Genomic DNA, 14,860 nt, shown 5'->3' on the forward strand with positions numbered 1-14,860 from the left:
GGCGGCGGGGGTGGAAACGAGGCCTGTGCGGCGCACGACGAAAGGGGACCCGGAAGGTAGCCGGCGTAGCCGGCCGTGCTACCGTATCCCCAAGAATTGCTCGCTGTCAGGCCAAACTGGGACATATCTAGAGAAATCAACTTTTGCACGCTTTGCCAAGAATACGACAAAGGAAAAAAAATCGACAATCGCACAAGCGAAGAATATCTTTGCAACAATTAAAATACAGAAGCATTAACGCCGTCAAGATGCCTATAACTATGAAAAATCAATGGCTGCGTATAGTAGAAAAAGCAGCTTTGCTGTTGTAAGATTCTTTAATATGATTAATTTATATATTTATATCCACAATGAGGAAAAATAAAGTCTAAAATCTTTTTAATCACATTAAAGAATTTTATAATATCACATTCGCAAAGCTGCTTTTTCTGCTAAACACAGCTAATGAACGACGAGCACAATAAACAATACAAACAAATATGTATAAGAAAAGCTGACTAATATAAAAAACATCGATAGCAATGCTGATGACAGTCACATCGGTGGAACAGCTAAATAATAATCGCAACAATCGAATAAAACAACAGAAGGCTGAAAAGGCACGGGAAAATTTTCGCCGGATTATATGCCAATTCGAATCACTTGGCGAGATGCATCGGCGGCGGTGGCGGCGGTTCTGTGCGCCCCTTGGCGGATGTATTTTTGCGGGGTATAGGCAGCATCCCCGATAGATTTTCCAATGAGTCACGGGGGTTGAATGCAGAAAGGACGAGAGCACGAGCGCTTGCGAGAGGGACACGGGCGGACATGGCGGAGAGTGAGGGGAACGGAAGAGTACATCGAGATCAAAGGGTTGGTCATCCCCCGCGTAGCTGGGGCCAACTCAAATAACCGAGCCCGCCTCGGCAAGCGCCACCGGACCGTCGTCACGAGAGCTAACCCTAAATACTGCTATCCGCCCGGTGCTTTCACATCCTTCGGCATTACCGGATTCCTTGCGGTCCGAAGAGGTGGCCCTTTTTATGGAAAATCGCCTAAAGTTACGCACGAGTTTATCCGAAGTATTCGGAGATTCAAATACCTGAGTGAATCCCGTCTCAACTCGTTATTTATAAAAAAAAGTCTACGCGGTTATTTTGCCATATTTTTTAAACAAAACTTTTATTTTAATTACATATATTAATCCTCCAGAGCTGATGTTGGACCGCAAAACTTATTTAATTTATTTAATTAAAAGACACTAATCAATTTCAAAGAACAAAACTGACATATCGTACAAAGAAGAATGAATATTAAATACATTTTAATAAGAATATAATCCAAATTTATAGATATAACATAAAGAAAATTGAATCGTACATTTTTGACAAAAATTTATTACTGAGCGGATCCAATAAATTCACCGTTGGCTCTCCAGAAGATTAATTATATCGAATAAAGATAATTACATCGCAACGTAATGTGCTATATTCTAAGCTTTTACAATTTTAACAGAGAGAAGTAATCCCGTATACGCAAGTGTCTCCCGAAATCAAATCCGCCAAGCGTATAGCGTGAGAATAATATAGCCGCGTACGCATATTATATCGGACCAGATGCCCGATGAGGGAAAAAAGTTAATAAAGGAAATATTCAGCGTGCTTCGTATTTTATCGGGAAATTTGCTAGTAACGGAGCAGTCAGCCCTCATGTCTGAGGTAACTCATTAAAACGGCTGATCTCGAATTATTGTTTAAGCTTTTTTTTCTCGTCTCTTCTTGCGCACTACCAGAACCGTTTATCGATGTACGAGCTCGAGAAGAGTATTAAAAATTTTATCGTACAATATATATATATATATATATATACATATACCGTTCGCGTGCGTTCGGCGGTCAGATTTGATCGTGGCGATCAGCACAGCACAATTTTAATCAACGAGCGACAGCTTCTTTTTTGAATAATCGAAATCAACGCAACATTCCCTCGACATTACTTTGCCAATGCGTTTTACGCGCAAACTCGCGAATCTACGTTATAAACGTGGAGAGAGAAGGTGAGGCTGCGCCCCCAAAACAGGGAGCCAACCGACTGGGACGCGCTTCCGTGGCAACCCCTTTAATATAATATTTAATCTAGCTTTGAACAGGCTTGCGGTTTCCGCTTCTGAAGCCGAGAAGCTTGCTGCCGAGCCTACCTAAAAGCCATGCTTCTGTACTCAAACCAGTAGCAGAGAGTCTGAAAATATTCCCAAACTCAACAGAAGCCACCTACTCGATGACAAAAATTATCTAAATTTCATAACGCCACTAAACGAGAAACTGATCATAAAATAAAATTAAAAAAGATACTTCCTTGCATACGATTAAATTTTTTGCGCGTATATGTCATATTTTATATATTTTTTTGCTACACATTTTTGTAATACAGGTTACTTTGGAAATAATACATTTAAGAAACCTATAAAATGGAAGAAGTGCTCACGCAAGTCGGATACAGAAAGAACGATACATGCATACACATAGATAAGTTATTGTTAAAAAAATTCAAAACGAAGCCATATAATGAAAGCAAAGTCACGATCATGCGCAGACGCGGTTACTTACTCTGACAATTACCAGGCATCGCGTGTCTAAAAGAAGACAACGGATCCCTCGGCTGGAGCGGATTCGGTAACGGTTGCAACGGATTTGGCAGAGGTTGCAACGGATCCACCAGGGGCGAGGCGAAGAATGGACCACCTCGTTGCGAGGCGAACGCAAAGGCATGAAACTGTTGTTGCTGCCCTAAAAGAGACAGCACTGCGATCAACCGTGCGCCTGTCCACTGGACTTCCGGTACATGTACCAATCGTACATTTTGTCTATGTGCGATTAATAACCTTTTCTTTTTATGGCACTCGAACGTGAAAGTATTAAACTTTATTTACGCGTAGAAATATAATGGAAGTAATTCTTATAGAATTTGGAAATAATATAATTTTTCCGGTAAAAATACGGAAAAAATTCGTACGTTTTCTAGCCTGACAATTGGTGGAAGGTGCATCTTTCATTTACCGAAACGACAAATGGAACAATACGGGTAAACGCCGTGGCCGTCCCTTCGGAAGCCGGAACGAACGAGGGAGACACACGAGAGAGGCATCGATACATTTTATTTCCCTGCGACGGTGTCGCCAACCCAATTAAAGACGTCCCAACAGGCAGACGTCCTATCCGACTGTCCCTGACTAGAGGTCGCCGCACAGGACAGCCGTGTGCCATACCATGCAGGTTCGTTCTCTTCCCCTAAAGGCAACGATTCAACGTGGAAGGCACCGGAGGCCAGAGAGACCGACACGAAGGGTCGCTGGGCGGAAGGGAGGTGGCGGACTCCCGTCGTCCTGATAATCCAATCGAAGCCCTAATTCTAACTCGGCAACCCGAAATTCCCGCCGGTTTGCTGAATAGGGTACGCTCGATCCGGGGACACAATGGGGGCGCGACGGCGGAATACCGACGGGTACCGAGACTAACGAGATCCTGTTAAACGACTGGCGATTCGAACACATTGCAGAACCAGAGAGAAGCCCGGGAGAAAATTTTACGAACCGTACAGGTTTCTTAGGTAAAGCACCTTTTTTTTATTCTCTTTTAAGAAGTAAATAATTTGTTGTGTCGTAAGTTTCAAGTAAATTCGATTTTCAACGCTACCTTTTACGGGATGAGAAATAGGTGCATGCCACGCGACCGGAACGCGATCGGAAAACGGCAACTTCGAACGAGGATTTGTTTTGAGATACCGATAGTTTCCTACGCTGGCGGCTTGATAGATTTAATAAATTATGCCGCTCGACCCACGCATTTATCACGCCACCCTAACCCTTTGAATTCGGCGCACCACCGTTCTTCGCAGTATTTCATTAGGCGTCGAGCACTCGTGCGACCCTCCGAATAGACGTGCGATCGTTCGCTCTTCTAAACTCCACGTTGCTTTCCCGTTTAAACGAAGTAGCAAATAATCAGTGGTCAATCTTTCACGTAACTACTCCACTATTACTCTTCACGAATAAACACTTTTGCGTGAAAAAAATGATGTTGTTATAACAACATTAGCCGACAGCAGTCTAATTGAAAACAAACTTAATTTATTGAACAATATTATTGAAATAAATGTGCCATGTTCTTGTTTTAATAAATATTGTTTATTTATATGTAATAATCTTTACAAAAACAGAAAAGCCACTATAGTGACGCTAAAACAGCGTCATATTTCGAGGCAAAGAATAGAATAAAATAAATGAATTATAAAAAATTTTACACTGGAAAATACTGCTTGCATTAATTAGAATCCTAGCGGAAAAAAAATCGAGAAATCAGAATTTTATAATTAAATCTATTATAATTCTTGTCAAGATAATCAGATGTCCAATTATGATGCTCGGAATTCTGATTGATAGGATCAGAATCTACTGGTTTATACATTTTCTACCAGAAATTTTTTTCAGTGTACTTTAAGAAAAAACTTTAAAATCTTAAAATATACTCCCATTCTCTCTAAAAGTTAATGTTATTGAATAATCAAGATTGTTTTAGATAGATGTCGGCTGATACTGTTAATACATCTTTTTTGTACGTATATAAGATGTGTCACGATCTTTCAAGTATCTTGATTAGATATGCTCATTCTGGATCATCGCAGCGAACGATCTATGACAGCACTTCCGGATTTATTCTTCCGTCGAACGGGAAATGTTTGGCGATTGGACGAAGTCGTAAGTCCTTGGCAAGTCGCGGCTATCGATTTCATTGGACACCCTCTTTGCGCTCCGTGACTGCCAGGGAATTTCTCGAGAGTTAGCAGCTGGCAACGACAGATCCTCATTTCGTCCCGTCGCCAATTCCCGCCTCTCCCTCTCTCTCTCTTTCTCTCCCGCCCCCCTCGACCCGCGTCCCGAAATCAGCTTCTCCCGATGCGAGCTGGAGCTAGTAAGCACGACACCCATTTTCGATCTTTCCTATCGCCGCCGAGAACCGTTTCATTCGTCGAAGATGCACTCCGCGAACATACGAATCCCGATTTCAAATGGGCGAGTCCTCGCGAGCAGCATCGAAACCCAGGCTAAACCTCCCTCAATCAATTTCCTCGGCCCCGCAGCCTTTCCGCGGCAACGGCCACCTTCGGCTACCAGACGAGGGTAGAATGTGTAATGAATTGCTTGTTTAATTAATTACAACCCTTCGGGGGCATTCGCTCGGTATTGTCTTAGATAAGGTTCATTCGTTTATTCTCGCGTTTGATCGTCGAATGCACGAATGCACAATTTATAGCACTTCTTTGTACATTCGCTCATAAACGTAAAATTATTTCACTCGCGAAAAGTACGTAAAAATTACCAATTCAAGTACACGGAGAGAATTTTTTCTTAGAGTTTACCCTGAAAATATGATAGTCGTGGAACAACATTGTATTTCGAAGAATTTTAATGTAAATCCATCTTATTCATTAATAAAACTACAATAAAGTATAAAATAAGTTTGATTTATTTTACTAAAGTGCATGGCAAAAATCTTTAAAATATTGTATTGTACTACAATTATCATATTTTCAGGGCAAATTAAAAAAAAAATTCTCTCCGTGAATAAAAAGAAAATATTTAAGATTTTTTTATATCCTTCCTAAATTATCAGACTTCAGATAAATTATACTTTGATGTGTGAAAATAAATCTGTCATGTACTGAAACATAATAATTAGGAGTCCTTACAGCTTACTCAAAGACGAGATGAAACATGTGGATCGTGGCCTCGAAAAATGCGCACGAGGACCACCCGGAAAGCCAAAAGCTCTTTCATCTCGCGCCGCCATCCTTGAAATTGTCCCTGATTCAGTAAACGGTTTGTTTTCATAGAAGATCCAAAGCGCCGACATGACCAATGTCTATTTCCGACGTCCTTACGCTATCTTAACGATCTCTAAAAATTCATATCCGCTGTTCGCTTTCAGAAACTTGACGTTCCGCAAAACTCGATGTTCAGCTGGGAGGAAGGGGAGTGATTTTAATTACTTTGAATTAAAATTAATTATCGATGTGTTAAAAAATGCGATCTCCATAATAATTTGTATTTCGTAATAAAATATCCCGTTTTAAATATATCTCTGGCTGAAGTAACAGTCAGTAGCATTAATATCGCAAGAGAAATTACTTCTCTGAAACGTTACGTTCTCTGAAATGTAGTGTTTTGCTTGGATGCGCGTCTCCGAGCGGTACACCGAAATTTCGCGTTTTCATATTTTGGATTTATGACGGAAGTTTCGTGGGTGGTCCGCAGATGCGGCCAAGCCGGCGGATGTGGTCGCAATTTCCCAAGGTACCAAACTTATGCTGTGCTACCCAGAGCGACCGCTTCGATATATTAAAGCTATTGGATATTTTTGGTACGTCTTCAGGGACGACATTATTAGTGCTCTAATGTATTAGTGTATTAGTCTAGTGTATTAGTGTTCTAATATCTAAACCAACACAAGAATGGGATCGCATCGTAATGTAACACGCAAAATAAGTTATCTCAAGAAAATACAATTGATTTTATAATCGATTCGAAATGTGTGTGTGTGTGTGTAAACGTTACGAGAAACTTTTTAATGCAACTATTATGTTAGAATTGTCAGACTAACAGCATGTTTTTTTTTTCTTTGTCAAGTATCGAACCTCAGGCTAAATCTTTTAAAGGAAATCTTTGTCCGTGGTACGACGCCACAAATTGACGTGCTCGGAAGCACAAAGCGTACAATGCGTTCTACGTAGTAGGTTACACGGTAGGTAACAAACGGAGAATGAGAAACGTCCCTTTCCCTTCGCCCCTAAGGAAGGAACCCCTGCAGACAGGCTCGACAGTGAACCTAGCGAAATAACGGGGAGAATTCTCGGTAATTGTATGTCTCGGCACTACGCTCTCGCGGAGGAGTTCTCGCGAGCGGATATCCGCGAAGTTTGCAGGCGTCACCCTGCGTTTTGGCCAAAGCACCGCGATACACACCTTCGCGGGCAACGCCCGCAGCTCTTTGTCAATGTTATGGCGGGACCCGGTGCCCCGCGGTTATAAATAATGACAATTGCGCGAAACTTAGCCTTGGAGGGGTGAACGGCCGACCAGCGCGAAGCCGCACACTAGGGCCATTTCGAACTTGCGGCTTTTACTGCCTCCGGTGCCACGCCGCTCGTTCGTTAGGCATTACGATCGTGTCGACAGAGTCCCGCTAAAATCTGTTTTCCCTTGTAGATATTCTACGCACATGCCAAATTTTCGAATTCCGAAGCGCGTCCATGTTATTGAAAGTCTCGATAATCGTCACGATGCGCGATTGTGAAGCTATTGATGAGGATGTCCCGCTTGTACAATGCTTGATAAGACGCTACGTGGAAAGAATGATTTTGCTGATAGATCTCAAATTTTGCTGGATATAGAACATAATTTTGTTAAAGCATCAAAACAATTTTATTAGAAACTCAAACTAATTACTAAAGAATTTTTTACAGCACGAGTGAAGAGAACCATATTTGATCGAAGCAGATCTAATAATATTTCTATGCGAATTTTTAATTTCCAATTCTAATCCTAATTTGTTTAAACTGGAATTTAAACTATGGTCCTTTTCACTCATTTGTGTTGAATCTTTTTCCGTTGTCATTTAATAGAACAATTTTTTTACAGCGTTACTCATCAGTTTTTAGTTTCCAACATAATTATTTTGATGGTTCAACAAAATTATTTTCAGTTCTCTTGCCAGCAAAACTTTAGGAACATCGCCTTTCAGGAAAATCGTTCTTTCTGTGTACTTCTATTAACTACTAACAAGAATAAAATGTAATAAATATATATAAGAACAGCAATGCTTACAGTGATACTCACTGGTCTTGGATCGCGGCTCCCGCGGCCCGTCTACTGTAACCTTAATCGCCTTGGTATAAGTGGCGACTTGAGGCGGCGTCGTCGACACCGTTATCGTTAAGGTGAAACTCTTGCCTGAAACAAAGAACACATTCAACGTGTCAAACGATCAATCAAATCTTGCAATATATTCTATTAAATAAGTTTATTCCTGGTACTACGAGCATGCAACTTTAATTTTAATGTAACGCTTTAATAACCGCAACGCGTAGAATGGAAATGCTGGAAAATTAGCTTCTAAAAACGAGGCGGACGATCAGGTGCTTTTTCCGCGTCGGTTTCCGTCCCGCGACGCGTCGATTCGTGGACGCGCCTATTCAAGCCGACGTCGAAAGTTCGCAAACGCGGTTAGCCGGGCGAAACTCCGTGGTAACCGAATTATACGTTGGTAATGTATCGAGGGCGTCGTCGACGGTGACAGTGGCCAGCCAGCGCGGCCGAGTTAAGGGAATAGAGGGTGGTCGCGTTCGAGGGAGGATTGGGCGTCGAGGGTGGAAGTCGCGTGACGCTAAAAAGCCTCGGTCGAGCGCGAAATAATGTCGTGGAAAAAGCGGGGGTAGACCGTCGGGTGGAAACACGCGCGTGCAACGGTATACCGCAATTTCATCCCGCGAGCATTAAGCACCAAAACTCTGCCGCGAAAACTCGCTCGCGCGAACGCTATCGATTCAACATGCAAAAGCACGCGATAAAACGCGTGAAAATTGCGAGGAGCGTTGCCCGATGCGAAAAGTCGCCACGATGAAAACTGCGCGCTCGCGATAATGCTACACGCGCAAGAGGTCCACCACAATTTTAACCCTTCCTCTCTTTCATCACCGTGCGTACTTGCAAGAGAACAATCAAATGTCTCCTTTCGATTTTAATAAGCATTGAATATGATAAAGTATAGATAAAAATAGGAAACACACGTATTTGTTTTATAAGTGCTTTCAGTGTTGAGTGATGAAACTTTTCCTGAAAAAAAAAACTGGTCTTTTTTTCTTGAATAAATATATCGTTTAAATCGTCAAAGATATAAAAAAATATTTTAATTAAATATTGAGAATGGTTTAAAAGTATTTTATAATAATAATAATAAAATTTCTTCAATAAAAACGTTTACTCATTATTACAAAATAAAACTACGAAATTTCTTTATACCTTTGACAGTTTAGACGATATATTCATTCAGAGAGAAAAAAAACCGACTTTTTTCAAGAGAAGATTAAAAAGTTTTCAAGAAGTTTCGCATTCCCTTAATTTTCGAGAAATTCATTTTTGAAAAAATACGTGTCTCTTAGTTCTCTATATATTTTAACAAAGCTTATGTTAAGATTGAAAGAGGACTCTTGTTTATTCCTTTGTCAGCCAAATAGCTTATTCTTCTCCGTCGTATAAATTTCGTTCGCGCCGATGCAAAGATCAACATTATATTCATATCAGCATACTATTAACATCAATGCTACTTTATATTATATGATAAAGATGTAATGATTATTTCACTAACCCATATATCGCACGTTCTTCGTGCAATAGATGTATCCTCCAAAACATGTTTTCTTGAAATTAGATACGATAATGCTGCAAAGGTAACGTGCTTTTATCCGTTACCGGTTTACAAAATGAAGAATAACACATTATGTTATTTATATCTGCTCCTAAACGAGTCCTGTTCACTAATGCATTACAACGGTCGCGTTACCCTTTCAAGCAGCCATTACCGTTATTTTTCTATCAGATCCATTAGATACGTTTCCGTACATAGGGAATACGATAATCGATCGCGGGTCAGAGTTCACCGTCGACTTGAACTCCACGGCGGCATCAATATAGACGGTAAAGTCCGCCGCACTGTGACGTAAGATGATCGATGGCGGGAAAAAAGAATGGAGGTGGAAGGCAGGGCATCGGAGAAATAATGGCGAGTGTCGAGCGTGGCCACACGGTGGTTCGCCACGCGAGCTTTTCGTTTTCTAGCGGGGATTCCCCTCGGTTTTGGCTGCGAGTCACGCCATTCTCGCCGTGCCCTCACCCTGCCGACCAACCTTTTCACTTCTGCTGCCTCGGAGTCGATGGTCCCAGTTAGGTAGGCACGCGTAGGTACACGGGTATCACCCTCGGTGCCAGTCGCCGTACAGCCATTAAAGGTCTTTCGCGATCGCCCGAGTTTGAACGCGCGTCGTTATCCTTACGTATCTTTTAAACGTACGACTTAACTTATCCGAACGAGACTTTGGCACTGCTACAGTTTCTTAATCCCACGAATCCTATTTCTTTCAACGATACCGCGAAATTAATTAAAATAATTTATAATGTTAAAAGCTTGTCAATTTCATTTGTGATAAAGTATTATAATACGATCGTAAGAATTTTCGACAAATTTAGAATAAACATAACATGGAGAGGCTCATCCTCGACCATTCGCTGATTATGCTCGTTAGCATATAGTCCTCTGTAAACGTGTGTGTAGAACTACGCGTGCGTACACATGTCTCGGCATTGTACCCTGTCGGTGTACTGTCGGGCCAATTAATTAATTTCAATTTTCCCGGAACGAAACGCAAATGCGCAATTGCAGTCTGATAACGAATTGATTACGGTCTGAAACTGCCGCGAGTGAATGCTGTTTTTCTTTTCGGAGTGAAACGATTCTCGCGCTGCGGTCGATAAATCAACATTCGCGAATAAATGCGTTTGACCAATTCCATATATCATACATTTTTATTATACTCAGAAGGTTAATAAATTATCCGCATACATTGTTTAAATATTGCATGTGCACTCTTTGAATTATTATAAATTACTATAAATTATTGTAAGTTTCAATATTTATCTCTTTGGTGAAATTAATCTCGTGACATTTTTATTACAGAAACCTTTGATACCTTTAATTATTATTTTCTATTCTCTCCATATTACAGATCACAAGTAAGATGACTGAGAGGTTTAAGGGAAAGTGTGTTGTAGAATTAAAGCAACTTGGTTAGATTGGCGACGTTCCCGTGACGAAGTTTATTCGCGGCAGCAAAGTCGAAGGATATCTTGCTATGGGTCGGAACTATAAGCGCGCAAATGATCTATCTCGTTAAAGGGCTTAGGGCCGAAGGGGTGGAAACAATCCGGTACCTTCAGGGTAGACTTTGCAGTGATGGAGCAGGCATTACGGTCGAACGTGCGGGAAGGGGGTTACGGCTTATCATCGATATTGCAAAGCTCTCGACTATCGTAGCAGTACGCTCAATCTTGTCCGGGCTAAAAGCGGTTTTAAGCGAAGACAAAAGCACAGTGTCGGCGTTGCGTTTAACGATTCCTTAAATTTATTGCAACAGCAATATATTGAAATTCAATAACAACAGCGGTATATCCATTTTCACAGACTGCATAACATACATGCGGTTTCGATATTTTTACATGTTCTAAATGTAAACAATTTTATTATAATATTAAAATACATTAACTACACGCATTTATAAGGCGAAAAGTGTAGCTAATAGGAATTTCTACGAATTTTCTTTCGCGAATCTCAAAAGGACAAAATCCTCACAAATTCATACATGAGAATATTTCCACGCTCGACAAACAAGAGGATCATTAAGAATTCTCGAGAGTTCGGCGCACATCGGTTTTCAGGGAATATTCAAGGAGCCAGGGAGCCGTTAGGAATCCTGACGAGAGAGACACTTCTCTTACATTCTTCATCCTAGCTTATGTTAATTCCGTGCTCGGCGAAAACAATTGAGAGCTAATCCCAGACAAATGACTGACGCGTTTCCGTGAACTTGGGAGAGAGTTCCCCGCTTCCCAGCTAGAGAATCTGCGAGTTTCCTGATTTTCAAGTGATTAGCCTTCCCTTACCAATACTATCGAAAATATGACAACAATAACATACTAACAATGACTACTATAATGGCATATTTTCAATGATTATCATATTAAATTACTATCCAAGTTGTTTCTTCCTATATTTCTATGGTAATTTTAATGTTAAAAAATTAATAAGTGAGTGTATCGATAAGTAATCTTAATACAACATCTTGACTTTTGAGGGTAAAACTAAGATTGCTCTTGTTAGCCGAATTAACATGACGTCTGTCCTGGAAAATCGGAAGTTCCAGGTTCAAATATTGCCTCAGCCAGGAAAACAATATTTTTCGTTTTGCCTTCCTAGCTGAGGCAATATTTTTCGTAATAAAATTATTTACAGATTTAAGATTCTCATTAATATTTAATTACAAAAATATTCTTATAAAAATACTTATTAGCAAAAATTATTAAATTGTTCGCCAATAAATGATATTACTATTTGGATTCTGTTCATGATTGCGTTTTAAGACCGAAATAAAAACGTCAATGCGCGGTTTGCAAAGAATCAAATATGTACATAAATTCATATAGAAATTTAAACACTAAGATCCGCTTTGACCGAATATAGAAATTCTTTTATTTTATTAAATTTATTCTTATCGATCCAAATTCGTATTAAAAAATTAAGATTGTTTATTGATTAATCTATTGCATAATATTTAAAATAAATCGTAAATAACGTTAAGTCGTTCAGTAAACCAAATAACTTTATGAAAATTATTCGAAGTAGGTCGAATGCACATACAGTTATTTTAAATTACGTTAATCAAAAGGCTTTAGCATGAGTTCAAAAGACGCAGTTAAACGAAATACCGGCTCTAATAACGTTAATTAAAACTCAACTGAAACCTCAATTAATATCACCCACCCCAGTCGACGTCGGCAGCTTCTTCGAACGATACTCAGTCCCTCTCATTTCGCCCTTTCCTCGACGAAGCTGGGCGGCGAAGTGAGAAGGTCGCACGGTGGTGCGGACAAATAAAAGCCATTACCCACCCCAAGGTTTTCTCGACGTGAGGAGCCAACCCTTAGAATGGAGCGGAGACGTAAGACTTTTCCTCGAAGAGCCAAGGAAAAACGAGGGTTGTCTCAAGACGTCCACGACCTACCCTTACTACGCGGTGTACACGGTGAATTCTTTGAAGGGGTTTCCGCCGCCGGTACTTCACCCCTCCGGCATTTTCTTCCGGCATAAAAGACGAAGGGCGACACGCTCCAAGCAAAGACTAAGGAACTTTGGAGTTTTATGAATGGAGAGGAAAGTAGGACAAGAAAATGTCGTCCGACATTTAATCTTTCACCCCTCGTTTCGTTGCAATGAATTATCCATTCAAACGCTACAGATTCTCATCGGTGAAAACTTTTAATCGAAAGAAATGACAAAGAAGGCATAGGACTCACCTCTTCCGCTTCTGCCGACGAACCTCAAATCGTTAAACTTGGCGACTTGATTCTTCATCAAAGCCGTCGAATTTCTAAGCTCAGCGCAACAATTCTCATCATTGCCAGCGCGAACAGTCACCAAGGTACCGTCGCCTACTTCGCCGAGAGCTACAACTTTGAAAGCCACCGGAAGAGTTTTATTAGACCTCCAGTGTGCGGGTAGAACGGTACAGACCAAATGTGGCGAGCCTATAATCAAAATGTTCATATGATCTGATTAGCTACAAAATGGCTGACATTACTTATGCTAAATGTATACATTATTCTATCTACAAGTCGCAAAGGTTCGGTCTATCCACGCACAACACACATACGCATACAAAATCTCTATAATCCTTGCTAATATCTATTTGCAGAAGTATTATCGTCATTCAATTACCTGTTCTAACTAACTCGCCGGGATGTTCGCTGACAAAGTCACCCAGAGTTCTCTCAGCAAGGATATCACTGGTCATCTTGGTGTAGGCGTCGGTCAACGGAGAGACGCCCGACTCCGGCGAAGCGGCCGCTCCAGGAGCCGACGCTCCTGTCAACTGCATCCTGCCGCTTGCACTGCTGCCGCTCTCGCTGGTACCGCTCGACGTGCCGCCACCACCCACGGATTCGTTACTGGACGTCCTTACCGAGCCAGCACCGTTTCCGGCTACCGTGCTTCCGCTGCCGCCGCCGTTGCAACGGCCGAATATATCCATAGGCAGTCAGAACACCGGATGAAACATCCTTCCATTCGGTTCAGCCGCTGAACCAGGAGAGTCTCGCGAGCATTCTTCAAGAACGCATCATCTCTTGAATCAGGCTCGACGGCCTGACACTCTCCTCAGGAAGACTTCCTTTTCAAAATTTTTATTTTCACGACGTCATTAACCTTAGCAAATTTTCTTTATAATATAAGCGACGAGATAAATGGTCGATTCGTTATTCTCTTCGAGTTGTTTCATATAAGTATGCATTGTTGTATAAATTTGGCAGCGGATCGTTTTAATCTTTCTTTGGCAGATGTGCGGAGATTATTATTTCTTGGTTTATAGTGGTAACCTTTGTAGAAATGAAACTTTTCGAGACATATTTTCGATGGGAATCAAGCCAAGACAATTTTATCCTTCTATAATTTTATCTTCTAATGGACAACTGGATCGTAAATATCTGAAATAAAACACGAGACAACCTACATATAACATAAAGTTTCTGCCATAATTTTTCGCAAATCTTTTTCATAAAATTACTTCTACAATTAAATTATTAATTCTACAATGATTTACATTAACTTTTAATGCATCAATCTAGAAATTTAATACACTTGATAAACGAAAAATGAAACTATCAAGAAACCGAAGGACTCTATTTGGCAAGGAAAGTTTGTGCCGCGCGATAATATCCTTGCAGCCGTCGGATAATCAGCGATGCTTTAGCCATCCTTAATCTATTCAGCGAAATCTTTTTTTACGTGTTATCAAGAAACCAAAGGATTCTATTTGACAAAGAAAGTTCTTGCCGCGCGATAGTATCCTCGCGGCCGTCGGTGATCAGCTTGAGCTCAGCATCCTTAATTCATTCAACGAAATCTTTTACGTGTCATAATCTTACAACTGAGATTCTTTAACCGCAATTATCTCTGACCTTCGCGACAACGTGACACTTACGGGAACGAACGAGGAAAGCGGA

General features: G+C 40.8%; 1 protein-coding gene across 1 annotated transcript in view; it reads right to left on the bottom strand.

Moving 5' to 3' along the window:
- The window catches only part of LOC108765519 (runt-related transcription factor 3), a 17,386-nt gene extending 3,376 nt beyond the window's left edge, over positions 1-14,010 (bottom strand). The window contains exons 1-5 of the mRNA XM_018514280.1: positions 13,578-14,010; positions 13,157-13,387; positions 7,859-7,984; positions 2,586-2,765; positions 4-127 (exon numbers count right to left, since the gene is read on the bottom strand). Of these exons, the coding sequence (XP_018369782.1) occupies positions 4-127; positions 2,586-2,765; positions 7,859-7,984; positions 13,157-13,387; positions 13,578-13,890 (974 nt within the window). The 5' untranslated portion in view covers positions 13,891-14,010. The remainder of the gene's footprint in view (positions 1-3; positions 128-2,585; positions 2,766-7,858; positions 7,985-13,156; positions 13,388-13,577) is intronic.
- Positions 14,011-14,860: the final 850 nt, after the last annotated feature.

The sequence above is a fragment of the Trachymyrmex cornetzi genome, unplaced genomic scaffold, assembly GCF_001594075.2.
Source record: "Trachymyrmex cornetzi isolate Tcor2-1 unplaced genomic scaffold, Tcor1.1 scaffold5, whole genome shotgun sequence".
NCBI lineage: Eukaryota > Metazoa > Arthropoda > Insecta > Hymenoptera > Formicidae > Trachymyrmex > Trachymyrmex cornetzi.